At 45.1% G+C, this 26,783-nt stretch overlaps 1 protein-coding gene across 5 annotated transcripts in view; it reads right to left on the reverse strand.

Moving 5' to 3' along the window:
• pod1 (coronin pod1) overlaps nt 1-26,783 on the reverse strand; it is a 95,130-nt gene that overhangs the window by 33,040 nt on the left and 35,307 nt on the right. For all 5 annotated transcript variants that reach the window (XR_010953196.1, XM_067785549.1, XM_067785550.1 and 2 more), the window contains one exon: nt 21,170-21,715. Coding sequence is in view for 4 of the 5 variants with exons in the window: in XM_067785549.1 (XP_067641650.1) it covers nt 21,170-21,665 (496 nt within the window). In the remaining variant the exon portion in view is untranslated. The remainder of the gene's footprint in view (nt 1-21,169; nt 21,716-26,783) is intronic.

Genomic DNA, 26,783 nt, shown 5'->3' on the forward strand with positions numbered 1-26,783 from the left:
CATCCAAATCGGTCCAGCCGTTCTAGCGTTATTGAGTCACAAAGACAAACGTCTGGACAAACATCCAAACATCCAAACATCTTAACATCCAAACATCCAAACATCTTAACATCCCCATTTATAATATATACTAGCCTTTACCCGCGGCCCCGTCCGCAAGAAGAAAATGAAATATGTGGGCTATTCACGTTAGCCTGCTTATAAAGTTATCTGTTTAAAATTTTTTTCTGTCTAATGCATTTTATTTTTGTAATTGAGTAAAAAAAAGAACTTTATGAGCTGATAACCTGATAGGATCCCAAAATGATAACGAAATTATCCAGAAAAAGCTACGAAATGACCCCGACGCTATCGCGGACGGATCCCGAAAACCATCCAGAAACGCCCCGGAAGTGTTTCCAAAAGTTCCCGAAGTAGTTCCAAAAAAACCCGAAATGACAACGACACGATTCTAGACTTATCCAGATAACCACACAGAAATGATGCCTGAAGGGTACCAAATTGATCCCGAAATAGTCCCGAAAAAGTTCCGAAATTACCCTGACGGGCTCCCGGACGGATCTCAGAAACCATCCAGAAAATATCCAGGAAGGGTCCCTAAATTATCCCGACTAACTCCAGAAAAAGTTCCGAAATGGCTCCGAGGGGATCCACGATGGATCGCGAAAACCATACAGAAATGATTCCGGAAGGATTCCAAAATGATCCCGAAATAGTCCGGAATTGACCCAGATGGGATCCCGCACAGATCCAGAAATGATCCCGGAAGGGTGCAAAAACTATCCCGGAAAAGTAACAAAAAATCCCGAAATGGCTCCTACGGCATCCCGGACGGATCCAGAAATGATCTCGGAAGGGTCCCCAAATGATCCCAAAATGGTCCCGAAATGACCCTGATGGATCCGGCAAACCATCAAGAAATTATGCCGAAAGGGTCCCAAAATGATCCCGAAATAATACAGAAAGTCACGAAACGATCCCTAGAGGATCCCCAAATGATCCCGTATTAGCCCCGAAAAGGTCCCGAAATAACCCCGACGGGATCCCGGACAAATCCCGAAAACCATACAGAAATGATGCCGGAAGGAATCCCAAATGATTCCGTAAAAGTCCCGCATTGATTCCGACGGGATCCCGAACGGATACAGAAAATCATCCAGAAGTGATGCCGGAAAGGTCCTCAAATGATCACCTAATAGTCCCGAAATGACCCTTAAGGGGTCATGGATGGATCCCATAAACCATCCAGAAATGATCCCGATATATTCCCGAAGAAGTCCCGAAATGACCCTGACGGGATCTCGAACGCACCCCTAAATGACCCTGACGAGATCCCGGACAGATCCCGAAATCCATCCAGAAATGATCTTGGGAGGGACCCCAAATGATCCCGAAAAAGTCCCGCAATGATTCCGAGGGTCCTGATCGGATACCGATAACCATCCAGAAGTGATGCCGGAAAGGTCCTCAAATGACCACCTAATGCCAAAATGACCCTGACGGCATCCCGGACTGATCCCAAAATCCATCCAGAAATGATCTTGGGAAGGTCCCAAAATTATCTCGAAATAGTCTCGGAAAAGTTCAGAAATTACCCTGACGGGTTCCCGGACGAATCCTGAAAGCCATCTCTAAATGATCCCGAAAAAGTCCCGAAATGACCCTGACTGGACCCCGAAAGGATCCCGAAAACTATCCAGAAATGATGCCGGAAATGTCCTCAAATGATCACCTAATAGTTCCGAAAAGACCCTGACGGGATCCCGAACGGATCCCGACAACTATCTAGAAATGATGCCGAAAGGGCCCGCAAATGATCCCGTATTAGTCGAGAAAAAGTCCCGAAATGAACCCGACGGGATGCCGGACGAATCCCAAAAACCAGCCAGAAATGATGCCGGAAGGGACACCAAATGATCCCGAAAAAGTCCCGCAATAATTCCGACGGGATCCTGAGCGGATACCGAAAACCATCCAGAAGTGATGCCGAAAAGGTCCTCAAATGATCACCTAATAGTCCCAAAATTACCCTGACGGCATCCCGGACAGATCCCGAAATCCATCCAGAAATGATCTTGGGAGGGTCCCAAAATTATCCCGAAATAGTCTGGGAAAAGTCCAGAAATTACCCTGACGGATACCGGACGAATCCTGAAAACCAATCTTAAATGATGCCGAAAAAGTCCCGAAAGGACCCTGATGGGACCCGGAAAGGATCCCGAAAACTAACCAGAAATGATGCCAGAAAGGTCCTCAAATGATCTCCCAATAGTTCCGAAAAGACCCTGACGGGATCCCGAACGGATCCCGACAACTATCCAGAAATGATACCGAAAGGGCCCGCAAATGATCCCGTATTAGTCGAGAAAAAGTCCCGAAATGACCCCGACGGGATGCCGGACGAATCCCAAAAACCATCCAGAAATGATTTTGGAAGGGACCCCAATGATCCCGAAAAAGTCCCGCAATTATTCCGACGGGAATCTGAACGGATACCGAAAACCATCCAGAAGTGATGCCGGAACGGTCCTCAAATGCTCACCTAATAGTCCCAAAATGACCCTGAGGGCATCCCTTACAAATCCCGAAATCCATCCAGAAATGATCTTGGCAAGGTCCCAAAATGATCCCGAAATAGTCTCGGAAAAGTCCAGAAATTACCCTGACGGGTTCCCGGACGAATCCTGAAAGCCATCCTTAAATGATCCCGAAAAAGCCCCGAAATGACCCTGACGGGATCCCGAAAGGATTCCAAAAACTATCCAGAAATGATGCCGGAAAGGTCCTCAAATGATCCCCTAATAGTTCCGAAATGACCGTGACGGGATCCCGAACGGATCCCGACAACTATCCAGAAATTATGCCGAAAGGGTCCGCAAATGATCCCGTATTAGTCGAGAAAAAGTCCCGAAATGACCCCGACGGGATCCCGGACGAATCCCAAAAACCATCCAGAAATGATGCCGGTAGGTATCCCAAATGATCCCGAAATAATCCCGAAATGACCTCGTCGGCATCCCGGACGGATACCGAAAATTATCCAGAAATGATGCCGGAAAGGTCCACAAATGATCCCCTAATAGTCCCGAAATTACCCTGATGGGATCCCGGACGGATCCCGAAAACCATCCAGAAATGATGCCGGAAGAGCCCCCAAATGATCCCGAAAAAGTCCCCAAATGACCCAGACGATATCCCGGACGGATCCCGAAAACCATCCAGAAATGATGCCGGAAGAGCTCCCAAATGATCCCGAAAAAGTCCCCAAATGACCCCGACGAGATCCCGCACGGATCCCGAAAACCATCCAGAAATGATGCCGGAAGAACCCCAAATGATCCCGAAAAAGTCCCCAAATGACCCCGACATACTCCAGAAAAGGTTCCGAAATGGCTCCGAGGGAATCAACGACGGATCGCGAAAACCATACAGAAATGATTCCGGAAGGATCCCAAAATGATCCCGAAATAGTCCGGAAATGACCCAGATGGGATCCCGCACAGATCCAGAAATGATCCCGGAAGGGTCCAAAAACTATCCCGGAAAAGTAACAAAAATCCCGAAATGGCTCCTACGGCATCCCGGACGGATCCAGAAATGATCTCGGAAGGGTCCCCAAATGATCCCAAAATGGTCCCGAAATGACCCTGATGGATCCAGCAAACCATCAAGAAATTATGCCGGAAGGGTCCCCAAATGATCCCGAAATAAAACAGAAAAAGTCACGAAACGACCCCTAGAGGATCCCCAAATGATCCCGTATTAGCCCCAAAAAAGTCCCAAAATGACCCTGACGGGATCCCGAAAGGATTCCGAAAACAATACAGAAATGATGCCGGAAAGGTCCTCAAATGATCCCCTAATAGTCCCGAAATGACCGTGACGGGATCCCGACAACTATCCAGAAATGATGCCGAAAGGGTCCGCAAATGATCCCGTATTAGTCGAAAAAAAGTCCCGAAAGGGCCACGACGGGATCCCGGACGAATCCCAAAAACCATCCAGAAATGATGCCGGTAGGTATCCCAAATGATCCCGAAATAGTCCCGAAATGACCTCGTCGGCATCCCGGACGGATCCCGAAAATTATCCAGAAATGATGCCGGAAAGGTTCCCAAATGATCCCCTAATAGTCCCGAAATTACCCTAATGGGATCCCGGACGGATCCCGAAAACCATCCAGAAATGAAGCCGAAAGGGTTCCCAAATGATGCCGTATTAGTCGCGAAAAAGTCCCGAAAAGACCCCGACGGGATCCCGACGGATCCCGAAAACCATCCAGAAATGATGCCGAAAGGGTTCCCAAATGATCCCGTATTAGTCCCGAAAAAGTCCCCAAATGACCCCGACGAGATCCCGGACGGATCCCGAAAACCATCCAGAAATGATGCCGGAAGAGCCCCCAAATGATCCCGAAAAAGTCCCCAAATGACCCCGACGATATCCTGGACGGATCCTGAAAACCATCCAGAAATGATGCCGGAAGAGCCCTCAAATGATCCCGAAAAAGTCCCCATATGACCCCGACGAGATCCCGCACGGATCCCGAAAACCATCCAGAAATGATGCCGGAAGGGTCCCCAAATGATCGCGAAATAGTCCCGAAATGATTCCGGAATAGTCCCGAAAATGTTCCAAAATAACCCCGACGGGATCCCGGACGGATCCCGTAAACTATACAGAAATGATCCCGGAAGGGTCCCAAAATGATCCCGAAATAGTCCCGAAAAAGTCCCGAAATTACACCGGCGTAATCCCGGACCGATCCCGAAAACCATCCAGAAATGATCCCGGAAGGGTCTCGATATGACCCTTACGGGATTACAAATAAGGTGACGCTAATTATAAAACCATGTTAATAAGGCAGCAGGCGCATTGGAGCGAATAAAAAGTTGGATAGAAACATACAGGTAAAGCTAATAAAAGCGTGCTAATAAAAACAATTGATGGAGGGCGGATGGCGGGAGTAGAGGAGAGGACCACTGATCGTTCCTCCAAAATTGTCTAGATCTCGTTCTGAATGTACCAGATACCAAAAACTATTGATTTAGGAGAAAATTTAGATTGAGTTATAACAATTTATGGATTTTACACCAGAGGGGGAGATAAAGGGGGGCGGGCGGAGGGTGTCACTGCTTACTTTGTTAGCCCTCGACTTATTTGACCCCTTGAGTCTGTGATATTGGTGAAGGCCAGTATACGTAAAGTTATAATGTGTAAAAATTATGAAAAATAATTTCTCGAAGGGTCGTGGGACCCCCACCCCTCTTTCCATGTTCGAAAAAAATTTCGCTAGTAGACTACTGTCTGTGTCCCAAATTTCATCAAAATCCGTGTAGCCATTCTGGCGTGATTCAGTCGCAAAGACGAGAAAATATAATAATTAAATTATAACTGTTCCTAGGGGGCGGGGACCACGCCCCTTTTGAAAAATATATAGCTAGTAGATCCTTCTAGACTATTGGCTATATGTGTGCAAAATTTCATCCAAATCGGTCCAGCCGTTCTTGCGTTATTGAGTCACAAAGACAAACGTCTGGACAAACATCCAAACATCCAAACTCTAAACATCTAAACATCTAAACATCTAAACATCCAAACATCTAAACATCCAAACATCCAAACATCTTAACATCCAAACTTTCCCATTTATAATATATATTAGATTAGATTAGATTAGATACTAGCCTTTACCCGCGGCCCCGTCCGCAAGGAGAAAATGAGAAATATGGGATATTCACGTTAGCCTGCTTATCAAGTTATCTGTTTAAAAATTTGTTTCTGTCTAATGCATTTTATTTTTGTAATTGAGTAAAAAAAAACTAAATGAGCTGATAACCTGATAGGATCCCCAAATGATCCCGAAATTATCCAGAAAAAGCCACGAAGTGACCAAGACGCTATCGCGGACGGATCCCGAAAATGATCCAGAAACGCCCGGGAAGGGTCTCCAAAAGTTCCCGAAATAGTCCCAAAAAAAACAGATATGACAACGACACAATTCTAGACTTATCCAGAGAACCACACAGAAATGATCCCTGAAGGGTACCAAAGTGATCCCGAAATAGTCCCGAAAAAGTTCCGAAATTACCCTGACGGGCTCACGAACGGATCTCAAAAACCATCCAGGAAGGATTCCTAAATTATCCAGAAAAAGCTCCGAAAAAGTTTCGAAATGACCTCGAGGGATCCACCACGGATCGCGAAAACCATAGATAAATGATTCCGGACGGGTCCCAAAATGATCCCGAAATAGTACGAAAATGGCCCCGATGAGATCCCGCACGGATCCAGATGTGATCCCGGAAGGGTTCCAAAACTATCCCGAAAAAGTAACAAAAAAAATCTCAAAATGCCTCCTACGGCATCCTGGACGGATCTAGAAATGACCCCGGAAGGGTCCCCAAATGATCCCGAAATGACCCTGATGGATCCGGCAAACGATCAAGAATTGATGCCAGAAGGGTCTCCAAATGATCCCGAAATAATACAGAAAGTCATGGAATGACCCCTAAAGGCTCCCCAAATGATCCCGAAAAAGTCCCGAAATTACCCTGATGGGTTCCCGTACAGATCCCGAAATCCATCCAGAAGTGATGCCGGAAATGTCCCCAAATGATTCCGTATTAGCACCGAAAAAGTCCCGAAATTACCCAGACGGGATCCCGGACGGATCACGAAAACCATCCAGAAATGATCCCGAAATAGTCCTTAAGACCCAAATATTTCCCTGGCGGGATCTCAAACGGATCCCTAACTGACCCCGACGGGATCCCGGACAGATCCCGAAATCCATCCAGGAATGATCTTGGCCCAAAATGATCCCGAAATAGTTTCGGAAAAGTCCACAAATTACCCTGACGGGATCCCGGACGAATCCTGAAAACCATGCTTAAATGATCCCGAAAAAGTCCCGAAATGACCCCGACGGGATTTCGCACGGATCCCTAAAACCATCTAGAAATGATGAAGGTAGGTACCAAAAATGATTCCGAAAAAGTCCTGAAATGACCCCGACGGGATTCCGGACGGATCCCTAAAACCATCCAGAAATGATGCCGAAAGGGTCCCCAAATGATTCCGTATCAGCTGAGAAAAAGTCCCGAAATGACCCGACGGGATTCCGGACGGATCCCGGAAACCATCTAGAAATGATGCCGGAAGGTACACCAAATGATCCCGAAATAGTCCCGAAATGCCCCGACGGGATCCCTTATGGATCCCGAAAACCATGCAGAAATGATGCCGGAAGGGTTCCAAATGATCCCGAAAAAGTCCCGAAATGACCCCGACGGGATCCCTAACGGATACCGAAAACCATCCAGAAATGATGCCGAAAAGGTCCTCAAATGATCACCTAATACTCCCGAAATAGCCCTGCCGGGATCCCGGACGGATCCCGAAAACCATCCAGAAATGATGCAGAAAGGGTTCCCAAACGATCCCGTATTAGTCGAGAAAAAGTACCGAAATAACCCCGACGAGATTCCGGACGGATGCCGAAAACCATCTAGAAATGATGCCGGAAGGTACCCCAAATGATTCCGAATTAGTTCCGATATGACCCCGATGGGATCCCGGACTGATGCCGAAAACCATCCAGAAATGATGCCAAAGGGGACCCCATATGATCCGGAAAAAGTCCCGAAATGACCCCGACGGGATCCCGGACGGATACCGAAAACCATCCAGAAATGATGCCGCTAGGTACCCCATATTATCCCGAAATGACCCCGTTGCGATTTCGGACGGATCCCGAAAACTATTCAGAAATGATGCCGGAAAGGTCCTCAAATGATCCCCTAATAGTCCCGAAATGACTGACGGGATCCCGGACGGACCCCGAGAACTATCCAGAAATGATACCGAAAGGGTCCCCAAATGATCCCGTATTAGTGAGAAAAAGTTCCGAAATGACCCCGACGGGATTCGGGACGGATCCCGAAAACCATACAGAAATGATTACGGAAGGGACCCAAAATGACCCCGAAAGGTCCCGTAGTGATCCCGGAAACCATCAAGAATTTATCTCTCAAAGGTACGCAAATGATACCGAAAATACCCCGACGGGATGCCGGACGGATCCCGAAACCCATCCAGAAATGATGCCGGAAGGGTTCCCAAATGATCGCGAATTGGTCCCGTAATTATCCCGGAATAGTCCCGAAAATGTCCCAAAATAACCCGACGGGATCCCGAAAACTATACAGAAATGATCCCGGAAGGGTCCCAAAACTATCCCGAAATAGTCCCGAAATGACCCCGGCGGGATCCCGGACGGATCCCGAAAACCATCCAGAAATGATCCCGGAAGGGTTTCGATATGACCCTAACCATGTTAATAAGGCAGCAGGCGCGTTGGAGCAAATGAAGAGTTACATAGAAACATACAGGTAAAGCTAATAAAAGCGTGCTAATAAAAACAATTGAAGGAGGGTGGATGGCAGGAAGAGAAGGAGAGGACCACTGATCGTTTTTCCAAAATTGTTTAGATCTCGATCTGTATGTGCCAGATACCAAAAACTGTTGTTTTTGGAGAAAATTTATATTGAATTATAACAATTAATAGATTCTACACCAGAGGTGGCGAGAAGGGGGGAGGGGGAGGGAGGGTGTCACTGCTCATTTTGTAAGCCCTCGACTTATTTGACCTATTGAATTGTAATATTGGTGAAGGTCAGTAAAGGTAAAATTATAATGTGTAAAAATTATTAAAAACTAATTGTTCGAAGGGGTCGTGGGATCCTCACCCCCCTTTCCATGCTCGAAAAAAATTTCGCTAGTAGACTATTGTCTGTATCCCAAAATTCATCAAAATCCGTGTAGCCGTTTTGGCGTGATTCAGTCACAAAGACGAAAAAATACAATAATTAAATTATAACTGTTCCTAGGGGGCGGGTACTTCCCGCCTTTTCAAAAAAATATAGCTAGTAGATCCTTCTAGACTATTGGCTATATGTGTGCAAAATTTCATCCAAATCGGTCCAGCCGTTCTTGCGTGATTGAGTCACAAAGACAAACGTCTGGACAAACATCCAAACATCTAAACATCCAAACTTTCCCATTTATAATATATACTAGCCTTTACCCGCGGCCCCGTCCGCAAGGAGAAAATGAAATATGTGGGCTATTCACGTTAGCCTGCTTATAAAGGTATCTGTTTAAAATTTTTTTCTGCCTAATGCATTTTATTTTTGTAATTGAGTAACAAAAAGAACTTTATGAGCTGATAACCTGATAGGATCCCAAAATGATAACGAAATTATCCAGAAAAAGCCACGAAATGACCCCGACGCTATCGCGGACGGATCCCGAAAACCATCCAGAAACGCCCCGGAAATGTTTCCAAAAGTTCCCGAAGTAGTCCCAAAAAAACCCCAAATGACAACGACACGATTCTAGACTTATCCAGAGAACCACACAGAAATGATGCCTGAAGGGTACCAAATTGATCCCGAAATAGTCCCGAAAAAGTTCCGAAATTACCCTGACGGGCTCCCGGACGGATCTCAAAAACCATCCAGGAAGGGTTCCTAAATTATTCCGACATAGTCCAGAAAAAGCTCCGAAAAAGTTCCGAAATGACCCCGAGGGATCCACAACGGATAGCGAAAACCATAAAGAAATGATTCCGGAAGAGTCCCAAAATGATTCCGAAATAGGCCGAAAATGACCCCGATGGAATCCCGCACGGATCCAAATGTGATCCCGGAAGGGTTTCAAAACTATCCCGAAAAAGTTACAAAAAAAATCTCAAAATGAATCTTACGGCATCCTGGACGAATCCAGAAATGATCCCAACATGGTCCCGAAATGACCCTGATGGATCCGTCAAACGATCAAGAATTGATGCCGGAAGGGTCTTCAAATGATCACGAAACAATACAGATAAAGTCATGGAATGACCCCTAAGTGGTCCCCAAATGATCCCGAAATAGTCCCGAAAAAGTCCCGAAATTACCCTGATGGGTTCCCGTACAGATCCCGAAATCCATCCAGAAGTGATGCCGGAAGGGTCCAAAAATGATCCCGTATTGTCCCCGAAAAAGTCCCTAAATGACCCCGACGGGATCCCGGACGGATCCCCAAAACTATCTAGAAATAATGAAAGAAGGTACCCAAAATAATTCCGAAAAAGTCGTGAAATAACCCCGACGGATTCCGGACGGATCCCGAAAACCATCCAGAAATGATCCCGAAATAGTCCCGAAGAAGTCCCGAAATGTCCCTGACGGGATCTCAAACGGCTCCCTAACTGACCCCGCCGGGATCCCGGACAGATCCCGAAATCCATCCAGGAATCATTTTGGCCCAAAATGATTCCGAAATAGTTTCGGAAAAGTCCACAAATTACCCTGACGGGATCCCGGACGTATCCTGAAAACCATGCTTAAATGATCCCGAAAAAGTCCCGAAATGACCCCGACGGGATCTCGGACGGATCCCCAAAACTATCTAGAAATGATGAAGGAAGGTATCCAAAATGATTCCGAAAAAGTCCTGGAATAACCCCGACCGGATTCCGGACGGATCCCGAAAACCATCCAGAAATGATGCCGAAAGGTACACCAAATGATCCCGAAATGATCCCGACGGGATCCCGAAAACCATGCAGAAATGATGCCGGAAGGGACGCAAATGATCCCGAAAGAGTCCTGAAATGACCCTGACGAGATCCCGTACGGATCCCGAAAACCATCCAGAAATGATGTCGGTAGGTACTCCAAATGATCCCGAAATAGTTCCGAAATGACCCAGTCGGGATCCCGGAAACTATTCAGAACTGATGCCGGAAAGGTCCTCAAATGATCCCGTATTAGTCGAGAAAAAGTCTCGAAATGACCCCGACGGGGTCCCTTACGGATCCCGAAAACCATCCAGAAATGATGCCGAAAGGAACACCAAATGATCCCGAAATAGTCCCGAAATGACCCCGACGGGATCCCGGACTGATCCCGAAAATTATCCAGAAATGATGTCGGAAAGGTCCTCAAATGATCCCGAAAAAGTCTTGAAATGAATCCGACGGGATCCCGGACGAATCCCGAAAACCATCCAGAAATGCTGCCGGAAGGGAACCCAAATGATACCGAAAAAGTCTCGAAATTACCCCGACGGGATTCCTAACGGATACCGAAAACCATCCAGAAATGATGCCGGAAAAGTCCTAAATGATCACCTAATAGTCCCGAAATGACTCTGACGGGATCCCGGACGGATCCCGAAAACCATCCAGAAATGATGCCGAAAAGTCCCCAAATCATCCCGTATTAGTCGAGAAAAAGTCCCGAAATGACCCCGACGGGATCCCGGACGGGTCCCAAAAACCATCTAGAAATGATGCGGGAAAGGTCCTCAAATAATCCCGCATTGGTCGAGAAAAAGTCCCGGAATGACCCCGACGGGATCCCGGACTGATCCCGAAAGCTATCCAGAAATGATGCCGGAAAGTTCCTCAAATGATCTCTTAATAGTCCCGAAATGACCCTGAAGGGATCCGCGACGGATCCCGGAAACTATCCAGAAATTATGCCGGAAAGGTTCCCAAATGATCCCCAAATAGTGCCGAAATGACCATGACGAGATCCCGGACGGATCCCGAAAACCATCCAGAAATGATGGCGAAACGGCCCCCAAATGATCCCGTATTAGTGGCGAAAAAGTCCTGAAATGACCCCGACGGGATCCCGGACGAATTTCGAAAACCATCCAGAAATGATGCCGAAAGGGAACCCAAATGATCCCGAAAAATTACCGAAATGACCCCGACGGGATCCCGAACGTATACCGAAAACAATCCAGAAATGATGCCGGAAAGGTCCTCAAATGATCCCTTAATAGTCCCGAAATGACCCTGAAGGGATCCCCGACGGGTCCCGGAAACTATCCAGAAATGATGCCGGAAAGGCTCCCAAATGATCCCCAAATAGTGCCGAAATGACCATGACGGGATCCCGGACCGATCCTGAAAACCATCCAGAAATGATGGCGAAACGGCCCCCAAACGATCCCGTATTAGTGGCGAAAAAGTCCTGAAATGACCCCGACGGGATCCCGAAAACTATCCAGAAATGATGCCGAAAGGGTCCCCAAATGATCCCGTATTAGTCGATAAAAAGTCCCGAAATGACCCCGACGGGATCCCGGACGAATCCCAAAAACCATCCAGAAATGATGCCGGAAGAGCCCCCAAATGATCCCGAAAAAGTCCACAGATGACCCCGACATACTCCAGAAAAAGTTCCGAAATTGCTCCGAGGGGATCCACGACGGATCGCGAAAACCATACAGAAATGATTCCGGAAGGATCCCAAAATGATCCCGAAATAGTCTCGGAAAAGTCCGGAAATTACCCTGACGGGTTCCCGGACGAATCCTTAAATGATCACGAAAAAGTCCCGAAATGAACCTGACGGGAACCCGAAAGGATCCCGAAAACTATCCACAAATGATGCCAGAAAGGTTCTCGAATGATTTCCTAATAGTTCCGAAGAGACCCTGACGGGATCCCGAACGGATCCCGACAACTATCTAGAAATGATGCCGAAAGGGCCCGCAAATGATCCCGTATTAGTCGAGAAAAAGTCCCGAAATGACCCCGACGGGATGCCGGACGAATCCCAAAAACCATCCAGAAATGATGCCGGAAGGGACCCCAAATGATCCCGAAAAAATCCCGCAATTATTCCGACGGGATCCTGAACGTATACCGAAAACCATGCAGAAGTGATGCCGGAAAGGTCCTCAAATGATAACCTAATAGTCCCAAAATAACCCTGACGGCATCCCGGACAGATCCCGAAATCCATCCAGAAATGATCTTGGGAAGGTCCCAAAATGATCCCGAAATAGTCTCGGAAAAGTCCAGAAATTACCCTGACGGATTCCCGGAGAAATCCTGAAAGCCATCCTTAAATGATCCCGAAAAAGTCCCGAAGTGACCCTGACGGGATCCCGAAAGGATTCCGAAAACTATCCAGAAATGATGCCGGAAAGGTCCTCAAATAATCCCCTAATAGTCCCGAAATGACCGTGACGGAATCCCGAACGGATCCCGACAACTATGCAGAAATGATACCGAAAGGGTCCGCAAATGATCCCGTATTAGTCGAGAAAAAGTCCCGAAATGACCCCGACGGGATCCCGGACGAATCCCAAAAACCATCCAGAAATGATGCCGGTAGGTATCCCAAATGATCCCGAAATAATCCCGAAATGACCTCGTCGGCATCCCGGATGGATACCGTAAATTATCCAGAAATGATGCCGGAAAGGTCCACAAATGATCCCCTAATAGTCCCGAAATTACCCTGATGGGATCCCGGACGGATCCCGAAAACCATCCAGAAATGATGCCGGAAGAGCCCCCAAATGATCCCGAAAAAGTCCCCAAATGACCCCGACGATATCCCGGACGGATCCCGAAAACCATCCAGAAATGATGCCGGAAGAGCCCCCAAATGATCCCGAAAAAGTCCCCAAATGACCCCGACGAGATCCCGCACGGATCCCGAAAACCATCCAGAAATGATGCCGGAAGAGCCCCAAATGATCCCGAAAAATTCCCCAAATGACCCCGACATACTCCAGAAAAGGTTCCGAAATGGCTCCGAGGGAATCAACGACGGATCGCGAAAACCATACAGAAATGATTCCGGAAGGATACCAAAATGATCCCGAAATAGTCCGGAAATGACCCAGATGGGATCCTGCACAGATCCAGAAATGATCCCGGAAGGGTCCAAAAACTATCCCGGAAAAGTAACAAAAAATCCCGAAATGGCTCCTACGGCATCCCGGACGGATCCAGAAATGATCTCGGAAGGGTCCCCAAATGATCCCAAAATGGTCCCGAAATGACCCTGATGGATCCGGCAAACCATCAAGAAATTAAGCCGGAAGGGTCCCCAAATGATCCCGAAATAAAACAGAAAGTCACGAAACGACCCCTAGAGGATCCCCAAATGATCCCGTATTAGCCCAAAAAAGTCCCAAAATGACCCTGACGGGATCCCGAAAGGATTCCGAAAACAATACAGAAATGATGCCGGAAAGGTCCTCAAATGATCCCCTAATAGTCCCGAAATGACCGTGACGGGATCCCGACAACTATCCAGAAATGATGCCGAAAGGGTCCGCAAATGATCCCGTATTAGTCGAAAAAAAGTCCCGAAAGGACCACGACGGGATCCCGGACGAATCCCAAAAACCATCCAGAAATGATGCCGGTAGGTATCCCAAATGATCCCGAAATAGTCCCGAAATGACCTCGTCGGCATCCCGGACGGATCCCGAAAATTATCCAGAAATGATGCCGGAAAGGTTCCCAAATGATCCCCTAATAGTCCCGAAATTACCCTAATGGGATCCCGGACGGATCCCGAAAACCATCCAGAAATGATGCCGAAAGGGTTCCCAAATGATCCCGTATTAGTCGCGAAAGTCCCGAAATGACCCCGACGGGATCCCGGACGGATCCCGAAAACCATCCAGAAATGATGCCGAAAGGGTTCCCAAATGATCCCGTATTAGTCGCGAAAAAGTCCCGAAATGACCCCGACGGGATCCCGGACGGATCCCGAAAACCATCCAGAAATGATGCCGGATGAGCCCCAAAATGATCCCGAAAAAGCCCCAAATGACCCCGACGAGATCCCGGACGGATCCCGAAAACCATCCAGAAATGATGCCGGAAGAGCCCCCAAATGATCCCGAAAAAGTCCCCTAATGACCCCGACGATATCCCGGACGGATCCCGAAAACCATCCAGAAATGATGTCGGAAGAGCCCTCAAATGATCCCGAAAAAGTCCCCATATGACCCCGACGAGATCCCGCACGGATCCCGAAAACCATCCAGAAATGATGCCGGAAGGGTCCCCAAATGATCGCGAAATAGTCCCGAAATGATTCCGGAATAGTCCCGAAAATGTTCCAAAATAACCTCGACGGGATCCCGGACGGCGTGATTCAGTCGCAAAGACGAAAAAATATAATAATTAATTTATAACTGTTCCTAGGGGGCGGGGACCACGCCCCTTTTGAAAAATATATAGCTAGTAGATCCTTCTAGACTATTGGCTATATGTGTGCAAAATTTCATCCAAATCGGTCCAGCCGTTCTTGCGTTATTGAGTCACAAAGACAAACGTCTGGACAAACATCCAAACATCCAAACATCTAAACATCCAAACATCCAAACATCCAAACATCTTAACATCCAAACTTTCCCATTTATAATATACTAGCCTTTACCCGCGGCCCCGTCCGCAAGGAGAAAATGAAATATGTGGGCTATTCACGTTAGCCTGCTTATAAAGTTATCTGTTTAAAATTTTTTTTCTGTCTAATGCATTTTATTTTTGTAATTGAGTAAAAAAAAGAACTTTTTGAGCTGATAACCTGATAGGATCCCAAAATGATAACGAAATTATCCAGAAAAAGCCACGAAATGACCCCGACGCTATCGCGGACGGATCCCGAAAACCATCCAGAAACGCCCCGGAAGTGTTTCCAAAAGTTCCCGAAGTAGTCCCAAAAAAACCCGAAATGACAACGACACGATTCTAAACTTATCCAGATAACCACACAGAAATGATGCCTGAAGGGTACCAAATTGATCCCGAAATAGTCCCGAAAAAGTTCCGAAATTACCCTGACAGGCTCCCGGACGGATCTCAGAAACCATCCAGAAAATATCCAGGAAGGGTCCCTAAATTATCCCGACTAACTCCAGAAAAAGTTCCGAAATGGCTCCGAGGGGATCCACGATGGATCGCGAAAACCATACAGAAATGATTCCGGAAGGATTCCAAAATGATCCCGAAATAGTCCGGAATTGACCCAGATGGGATCCCGCACAGATCCAGAAATGATCCCGGAAGGGTGCAAAAACTATCCCGGAAAAGTAACAAAAAATCCCGAAATGGCTCCTACGGCATCCCGGACGGATCCAGAAATGATCTCGGAAGGGTCCCCAATTGATCCCAAAATGGTCCCGAAATGACCCTGATGGATCCGGCAAACCATCAAGAAATTATGCCGAAAGGGTCCCAAAACGATCCCGAAATAATACAGAAAAAGTCACGAAACGACCCCTAGAGGATCCCCAAATGATCCCGTATTAGCCCCGAAAAGGTCCCGAAATAACCCCGACGGGATCCCGGACAAATCCCGAAAACCATCCAGAAATGATGCCGGAAGGAATCCCAAATGATTCCGTAAAATTCCCGCATTGATTCCGACGGGATCCCGAACGGATACCGAAAATCATCCAGAAGTGATGCCGCAAAGGTCCTCAAATGATCACCTAATAGTCCCGAAATGACCCTTAAGGGGTCATGGACGGATCCCATAAACCATCCAGAAATGATCCCGATATATTCCCGAAGAAGTCCCGAAATGACCCTGACGGGATCTCGAACGCACCCCTAAATGACCCTGACGGGATCCCGGACAGATCCCGAAATCCATCAAGAAATGATCTTGGGAGGGACTCCAAATTATCCCGAAAAGGTCCCGCAATGACCCCGACGAGATCCCGGACAAATCCCGAAAACCATCCAGAAATGATCCCGATATGTTCCCGAAGAAGTCCCCAAATGACCCTGACGGGATCTCGAACGCACCCCTAAATGACCCTGACGGGATCCCGGACAGAACCCGAAATCCATCCAGAAATGATCTTGGGAGGGACCCCAAATGATCCCGAAAAAGTCCCGCAATGATTCCGAGGGGATCCTGATCGGATACCGATAACCATCCAGAAGTGATGCCGGAAAGGTCCTCAAATGATGACCTAATACCAAAATGACCCTGACGGCATCCCGGACTGATCCCAAAATCCATCCAGAAATGATCTTGGGAAGGTCCGAAAATTATCCCGAAATAGTCTCGGAAAAGTTCAGAAATTACCCTGACGGGTTCCCGGACGAATCCTGAAAGCCATCTCTAAATGATCCCGAAAAAGTCCCGAAATGACCCTGACTGGACCCCGAAAGGATCCCGAAAACTATCCAGAAATGATGCCGGAAATGTCCTCAAATGATCACCTAATAGTTCCGAAAAGACCCTGACGGGATCCCGAACGGATCCCGACAACTATCTAGAAATGATGCCGAAAGGGCCCGCAAATGATCCCGTATTAGTCGAGAAAAAGTCCCGAAATGAACCCGACGGGATGCCGGACGAATCCCAAAAACCAGCCAGAAATGATGCCGGAAGGGACACCAAATGATCCCGAAAAAGATCCGCAATAATTCCGACGGGATCCTGAGCGGATACCGAAAACCATCCAGAAGTGATGCCGAAAAGTTCCTCAAATGATCACCTAATAGTCCCAAAATGACCTTACGGCATCCCGGACAGATCCCGAAATCCATCCAGAAATGATCTTGGGAGGGTCCCAAAATTATCCCGAAATAGTCTGGGAAAAGTCCAGAAATTACCCTGACGGATACCGGACGAATCCTGAAAACCAATCTTAAATGATGCCGAAAAAGTCCCGAAATGACCCTGATGGGACCCGGAAAGGATCCCGAAAACTAACCAGAAATGATGCCGGAAAGGTCCTCAAATGATCTCCCAATAGTTCCGAAAAGACCCTGACGGGATCCCGAACGGATCCCGACAACTATCCAGAAATGATACGGAAAGGGCCCGCAAATGATCCCGTATTAGTCGAGAAAAAGTCCCGAAATGACCCCGACGGGATGCCGGACGAATCCCAAAAACCATCCAGAAATGATTTTGGAAGGGACCCCAATGATCCCGAAAAAGTCCCGCAATTATTCCGACGGGAATCTGAACGGATACCGAAAACCATCCAGAAGTGATGCCGGAACGGTCCTCAAATGCTCACCTAATAGTCCCAAAATGACCCTGAGGGCATCCCGGACAAATCCCGAAATCCATCTAGAAATGATCTTGGGAAGGTCCCAAAATGATCCCGAAATAGTCTCGGAAAAGTCCAGAAATTACCCTGACGGGTTCCTGGACGAATCCTGAAAGCCATCCTTAAATGATCCCGAAAAAGCCCCGAAATGACCCTGACGGGATCCCGAAAGGATTCCAAAAACTATCCAGAAATGATGCCGGAAAGGTCCTCAAATGATCCCCTAATAGTTCCGAAATGACCGCGACGGGATCCCGACAACTATCCAGAAATGATGCCGAAAGGGTCCGCAAATGATCCCGTATTAGTCGAAAAAAAGTCCCGAAATGACCCCGACGGGCTCCCGGACGAATCCCAAAAACCATCCAGAAATGATGCCGGTAGGTATCCTAAATGATCCCGAAATAATCCCGAAATAACCTCGTCGGCATCCAGGACGGATACCGAAAATTATCCAGAAATGATGCCGGAAAGGTCCACAAATGATCCCCTAATAGTCCCGAAATTACCCTGATGGGATCCCGGACGGATCCCGAAAACCATCCAGAAATGATGCCGGAAGAGCCCCCAAATGATCCCGAAAAAGTCCCCAAATGACCCCGACGAGATCCCGCACGGATCCCGAAAACCATCCAGAAATGATGCCGGAAGAGCCCCAAATGATCCCGAAAAAGTCCCCAAATGACCCCGACATACTCCAGAAAAGGTTCCGAAATGGCTCCGAGGGAATCAACGACGGATCGCGAAAACCATACAGAAATGATTCCGGAAGGATCCCAAAATGATCCCGAAATAGTCCGAAAATGACCCAGATTGGATCCCGCACAGATCCAGAAATGATCCCGGAAGGGTCCAAAAACTATCCCGGAAAAGTAACAAAAAATCCCGAAATGGCTCCTACGGCATCCCGGACGGATCCAGAAATGATCTCGGAAGGGTCCCCAAATCATCCCAAAATGGTCCCGAAATGACCCTGATGGATCCGGCAAACCATCAAGAAATTATGCCGGAAGGGTCCCCAAATGATCCCGAAATAAAACAGAAAAAGTCACGAAACGACCCCTAGAGGATCCCCAAATGATCCCGTATTAGCCCCAAAAAAGTCCCAAAATGACCCTGACGGGATCCCGAAAGGATTCCAAAAACTATCCAGAAATGATGCCGGAAAGGTCCTCAAATGATCCCCTAATAGTCCCGAAATGACCGTGACGGGATCCCGACAACTATCCAGAAATGATGCGGAAAGGGTCCGCAAATGATCCCGTATTAGTCGAAAAAAAGTCCCGAAAGGACCACGACGGGATCCCGGACGAATCCCAAAAACCATCCAGAAATTATGCCGGTAGGTATCCCAAATGATCCCGAAATAGTCCCGAAATGACCTCGTCGGCATCCCGGACGGATCCCGAAAATTATCCAGAAATGATGCCGGAAAGGTTCCCAAATGATCCCCTAATAGTCCCGAAATTACCCTAATGGGATCCCGGACGGATCCCGAAAACCATCCAGAAATGATGCCGAAAGGGTTCCCAAATGATCCCGTATTATTCGCGAAAAAGTTCCGAAATGACCCCGACGGGATCCCGAAAACCATCCAGAAATGATGCCCAAAGGGTTCCCAAATGATCCCGTATTAGTCGCGAAAAAGTCCCGAAATGACCCCGACGGGATCCCGGACGGATCCCGAAAACCATCCAGAAATGATGCCGGATGAGCCCCAAAATGATCCCGAAAAAGTCCCCAAATAACCCCGACGAGATCCCGGACGGATCCCGAAAACCATCCAGAAATGATGCCGGAAGAGCCCCCAAATGATCCCGAAAAAGTCCCCAAATGACCCCGACGATATCCCTGACAGATCCCGAAAACCATCCAGAAATGATGCCGGAAGAGCCCTCAAATGATCCCGAAAAGGTCCCCATATGACCCCGACGAGATCCCGCACGGATCCCGAAAACCATCCAGAAATGATGACGGAAGGGTCCCCAAATGATCGCGAAATGATTCCGGAGGAGTCCCGAAAATGTTCCAAAATAACCCCGACGGGATCCCGTAAACTATACAGAAATGATCCCGGAAGGGTCCCAAAATGATCCCGAAATAGTCCCGAAAAAGTCCCGAAATTACCCCGGCGTAATCCCGGACCGATCCCGAAAACCGTCCAGAAATGATCCCGGAAGGGTCTCGATATGACCCTTACGGGATTACAAATAAGGTGAAGCTAATTATAAAACCATGTTAATAAGGCAGCACGCGCATTGGAGCGAATAAAAAGTTAGATAGAAACATACAGGCAAAGCTAATAAAAGCGTGCTAATAAAAACAATTGATGGAGGGCGGATGGCGGGAGTAGAGGAGAGGACCACTGATCGTTCCTCCAAAATTGTCTAGATCTCGTTCTGTATGTACCAGATATCAAAAACTATTGATTTAGGAGAAAATTTAGATTGAGTTATAACAATTTATGGATTTTAAAAGATTTTTTTTAAAAGGGGGGCGGGCGGAGGGTGTCACTGTTTACTTTGTAAGCCCTCGACTTATTTGACCCCTTGAGTCTGTGATATTGGTGAAGGCCAGTATACGTAAAGTTATAATGTGTAAAAATTATGAAAAATAATTTCTCGAAGGGTCGTGGGACCCCCACCCCTCTTTCCATGTTCGAAAAAAATTTCGCTAGTAGACTACTGTCTGTGTCCCAAATTTCATCAAAATCCGTGTAGCCATTCTGGCGTGATTCAGTCGCAAAGACGAAAAAATATAATAATTAAATTATAACTGTTCCTAGGGGGCGGGGACCACGCCCCTTTTGAAAAATATATAGCTAGTAGATCCTTCTAGACCATTGGCTATATGTGTACAAAATTTCATTCAAATCGGTCCAGCCGTTCTTGCGTTATTGAGTCACAAAGACAAACGTCTGGACAAACATCCAAACATCCAAACATCCAAACATCAAAACATCTAAACATCCAAACATCTTAACATCCAAACTTTCCCATTTATAATATATATTAGATATTAGATATTAGATTAGATTAGATGTATATTAGATTAGATTAGATTAGATATTAGATTACTTTCGCCGTACAAAATATTGCACACTCAAAAAAATGCCTTTAATCAAGGAAAAATTAAATTAATTTTTTATGGAAAAAATTTTGCCCATAGATCGTATACTGAGTAAGAATTTTTCAATAACAATAGAGTTTTATTATTCTTAAAAAGTGTTATCTTCGTTTTGAGGAATCATTTTTTTTCAGTCGCTTTCCGCACTTACTAAAAATCTCCTTCTGCATTGTTATATCGAATAACGTAACACAACCCATAGCTGTGGAATGTAGTAAACCATCGGCTGTCGGATGAAAACCAACTGTTTCAACACGTCGTTGCTTATGTGAAAAAACACATTCGGGTTCAGTGAGTGATTGTTCTAGTCCTTTTTCTGGTATGTGCCAAATTTTAACCAGACAATCTTGTGACGCAGTTGCTAAGAGTCCATCATGAAATGGTGAGAATTCTAAATCAGTTACAGTATCCGTATGACCATGTAGTAGGGGCATAGTTTTGCCTTTACGCCCACAATCGTCCAGCGCCAAAACTGCAACACTCGAACCGGTATGCTCCCAATTGAAAGCCATAAAAGCTGCCGAAGCGGCAATATTATTACCGAACGTTTGATAGGACCCCACACAAATGTCACGGATGCAAGCTTCCGGTTTTGGGACGATAGGTGCGGCATTTTTATATTTTGATGCTTTAAAGCGCCACGCCATTGCGATAAGAAGTTAAGTTTCTTCAGTCAATGGACGTTGGATGATATTTGCTGGAAGTAAATGAGAAAGAGAATATCTATTACTTGATTTATTTAAAAAAAGTTTATGTTAAAATTATTTCGAGTACTTGAATTATTCAACATTTGCTACACTAAGCAATAAATTAGGAAATTCAAATAAGAATATCAATGAGAAGAATATTTCAATTACACCAATTTCACGGGTTTGACAGTAAAAAATAAAAATAAATGTAAGGCGCGATAACCTCCGAAGAGATCTAAGGCCGAGCTTCTCTTTCAATTTGAGTCGTGCTCCTCTTGATTTTCCCTACAAATTGGCCATGTTTTATGCCGATTCCGAACGGCATCTACAAGGCAGATGAGTTTTCGCTGAGAGCTTTTCATGGCAGAAATACACACGGAGCGCTTGCCAAACACTGCCGAGGGGCGACCCCGCTTAGAAAAATATTCTTCTAATTGAAAAACCTTATTTCTAAAATTTTGATGTTGCTTTGTCCGGGGTGCGAACCCAGGGCATACGATGTGGCAGGCGGAGCACGCTACCATCACACCATGGTGACCACCGTTTACATATAGAAAAAAAAAAACCAACAGAAATGAGAAGTTTCACTTATGTAGAATTTACATCAAATAAAAATAAGATAAAAAAAATGTAAGCACTTCCTTTATGTAAATGGACAAAGCTCAGCGAAAAATGTCTCCTTATGCTTAACTTTGATTTTGAAATTTTGACATAGAAATTGCAAAAATATTTATGATAAGTAAAAATATAAAAGTGGAGCGCACATTACTTGGATTGGAAAGTTGGTAGGAACTCCTTATTAGTCAATCAATTGCGCTCCACCATTATATTTTTACTTCTCATAAATATTTTTGCAATTTCTATGTCAAAATTTATGTCTTTATATAAGGAGACATTTTTCGCTGATTTTTGTCCATTTATACAAAGGAAGTGCTTAAAATTTTTTTATTTTATTTTCTCCTTTTCTTACATTTTCTCGGTGTCTTAACCTATCTGTTAAGTTTTACGCTTGTAGCTCAATGAGAACTTACATAAAAATCAATCCCAAAATTCCCTCCGTTCGGTTTGATTTTTCTAAATATCTCAGTCCGTTGTTCTAACCTTTGTGTAAAGTTTCCCGTTTGTAGATCAATGAGAAGTTACTTAAAAATCGATTTTAAGATTTCTATGAAAAGCGGACAAACATTCAACCGACCTAATATAAAGGAAGTAATAAGAAGATATTTCACATAAATTAAAATAAATATATGTAAGGCGCGATAACCTCCGAAGAGATTTTAGGCAGAGCTTCTCTTCCAATTTGCGTCGTGCTCCTTTTTAATTTTTCCTACAAATTGGCGAACGGCATCTGCGAGGCAGATGAGTTTTCACTGAGAGCTTTTCATGGCAGATATACACTCGGAGTGCTTGCCAAACACTGCCGAGGGGCGACTCCGCTTAGAAAAATTGTCTTCTAATTGAAAAACCTTATTTCTAAAATTTTGATGTTGCTTTGCTCGGGGCGTGAACCCAGGGCATTCGGTGTGGCAGGCGGAGCACGCTACCATCACACCACGATGGCCGCCAAAAATACTGTAACGAATTTAGGGAAATTCCGCTTATTTGCAACCTTCTACTAACGTTCGAATCACTAAGCTGTTGAATAAATAACTCTAATATTCAATAAGGCAAAATGGCCTTTATTAAAGTACTTCACAACCAATAGTTTGCTTAAATCAAACTGATTACTGATTACTCAGCTTTAACTCCTTTTATACTCTGCGATGTCTCGTTCGCATACTTCTAGGCGTTTATATCTTCTAGAATTTACTGCCTGTTTACCAGCTATAAACTCATCAGCTATAACTAGAGATGCACAATTATACTATCTCAGATATATGCATGTGTTTATGCGTTTCTCTCCGCTGTTTGTATGGACATATCTGTAGACATAATGATTAATTTGTTTACGTACATACAAGTGTGGCAGCTTACTTTTTTCTTGTTGTGGTTTTATTTACTTAGTATCAGATTAGTGATGTGAGTATCACTTAGTGTCACTAATATTCGTCACAATACAAACATAGTTATTTAAAAGTTGATATATGTAGAGGTGTATATTGTGGTTTACAATAAGAATCTTTTTTAAAAGAATACTGTTACTAATTCTGATTATTTTGCACCTTCTGCTAACGTTCGTATCGTTGAACTGTCGAATAAATAACTCTAATATTCAGTATTGCAATATGATCTTTATTTAGTCTACTTTGGGAGTAGTACAATTATACTTCGATATCACGTACTTCACAAAAGCGTGTTTAAATCAAACTGATTTCTGATTCCTCAGCTTGCGCTGCTTTTATACTCTCGGTTTTCTCGTTCGCGTTTGCTTGGTTACCAACTATATACATGTATATTTGTAGTTCACGCTTTTCTACTAGTCATATGTGTGTGTATGTGCGAGTATCAACGTCTGCTCTTTGCTGATGACTACATTTGTGTATGTGAGATATCTCTTCACTTCGAGCTACTGGTTATGTGTGTGGAATGTTCTTCGTTGCCTTCTACATAAGTGTAGCTGCTTGCTGTGTTGCGATTTATTTACTAACAGCATAGTGATGTCAACATTCGCCACAATACAATAATTAGATTCTGTTTTCAGGGCGAATTTAAACAACAGTTACAGTTTACCAGAGTTCAGTCCTGCTGGTTTATATCTACACAGACGGACATCACCATACAGGGAGCACAATAGCGTTTCGCTACGTTTATACGAAAGCCATAAGGAGGGACGTGGAAGCGTTAGTCGGAGCCACGATACTCTCGTAAGTCAGAATAGCAAAAACCAGATTGTAAAACCACAAGATCGGGCCGCTGACAAATTGCCTTCGAAGCTATTCAAATACGACGGCGAAGAGTTGATAAAGCCCATCTTCTTCTTTGTAAAATATGGCCGAACGAATGCATGTCAACGATTAGGATCTAAGTTTTCCCTGCAAACTGCGCCAATTATCGCGCGATCAGCCTTCTCAGTATCGCATACAAGGACCAATCAAGCGTATTGTGCGAAAGATCCTGGAAAAAGCACGCGAGGTATTGACACATATCACATCTTCGTCGATTTTAAAGCCGTCGAACCTTCATAAAATAGGAAATGTAAACAAATTTTAAAACAAAATATAAATTCTCCAAAATGTGAATAAGTTCGCCAACCCAAAAATGTATAGATTATGAATATGGTGGAAACCCAAAAAATTATTGGTTGGCTATGGTATCGTTATGACAAAGGCGCTATTCTATGGCTTCAATAACCGATTGCATTAATTTCCATAAGGTTGGTAGTTATTTAGCAACTTTCTTTCTATCTCATGATATACTCATTCATGATTAAACTTTACAGTCGTGAACAAAGTTTGGTCTGACAACTAAAGGCATTGACATGCGTCACACGCTTTTATTGCAAACAATGTTGTTGTTGTTGTAGCGATAAGGTTACTCCCCGAAGGCCTTGGGGATTGTTATCGAGTTAATGGTCCTTTACCGGATGCAGATCCGGTACGTTCCGGTACCAAGCCCGACCATCTCGGGAACGATTTGTTATGACCACATGCGACCTTCTAGGCCATACCGCCCTCCCACCCCCTAGATCCATGAGGAGTTTGGGGTCGCCAGAGCCTCGGCTGTTAATGATTCACCACGGATAGGTGAGGTTGACAATTGGGTTTGGAGAAGCTATATATTGCGCTGGCAACCTGAAAGGGTTGCGCTACACAACCCCTTGTATCTATTTGGTATTTTAGTCGCCTTTTACGACAGGCATACCTACCGCGGATATATTCTAACCCCCTAACCCGCTGGGGGACAATCAAAATCCTTTATTGACGCGTAACCATAAAAATTTATTTATTCATTATTCATGATACTGGGTGGAATATCACCATATCTCAACTGCTGTTTGGAAAAGGCCCCATCACAAAATAATTCGAAATATGGCGTTCAGTTGAGCTGGGGTGATATTCCACTCAATAGTCAATTCATAACAACACCCTTTAATATTTCATATCACGGATTTTAAAAAAGCGTTAACTATTGGATTTGTTACATCTGTATATAAACTCGGAATTTCGAAGTTCAGACAACCACCATGAAACACTGCACAAAGTTTTCCTCTCACAAGGGCCCCTGCTCCAGAGTCTCCAAAACACGGACTTCTTCCAGGACATCCAGCACAAATGAGTGTTTCTCGTAAAGATGTCGGTGGTTGTTTATTCTTATAAATACGCTTGCATTGTTTTAAGTCTACTATATACAATTCAATAGTTTGAAGAAGATGATAAGCAGTTCTAGTATTTAGTGTTACCGAACCCCATCCACTAATTTGCAGTCGTGTGCGCGGTATTAATTGACTTTCACAAAGACATACTGATTTTACTTGATCCGTCTCCACAAAGAATCCAGCCACTTTAACCACCGCTATATCCATATATCCTGAATTTGGATCGTAGTTATAATGATGTATATTCAGCACATTGCGTTTTTGCGCTCTTGCTGTATTCATTTCACGTATATTGGCTACACCAGCTAGAAGGACGAGCTCCCTCGGATGAGGCTGTGTTGTACAATGCGCAGCGGTTACCACCGAATTCATATTGACTAAGGAACCCACGCAAATATATTTGTTTTGATAGAAAATTGCTACCGAGTGTGGGCTCTGCTCTATCCTTATATCTACGCCATTTACAATGCGAAATTGCGCATTCGTATGGGTGAAATGGCGGCTAAGCACAAGAGACAGGATAGCGAGTTGAATGCTTGGATTCATTTTAATTTAAGACCTTTTGCACTACTTTTTAAATATAAAGTACTACGTGATAAATTTTGTGGGCGCTATTTATACCAAATTAAAGCGTGTGAATAAAAAATAAACAAAAACTATTTCTTATAAAAATTCAATGCATATTCCAGAGAAATGAAATGAGCTCTGATCTAACAAAACACGTGCCTTAGTTTTTCAAAAGAAAATTTCCTTGCAATTGTGTGTTTGTTTATACATGTAGATATTTACCCTGCAAAAATAACCTCTCTGAAGTTGGCAAG

Source organism: Eurosta solidaginis, chromosome 4 (genome assembly GCF_040869045.1).
Source record: "Eurosta solidaginis isolate ZX-2024a chromosome 4, ASM4086904v1, whole genome shotgun sequence".
NCBI classification, from domain to species: Eukaryota; Metazoa; Arthropoda; class Insecta; order Diptera; family Tephritidae; genus Eurosta; species Eurosta solidaginis.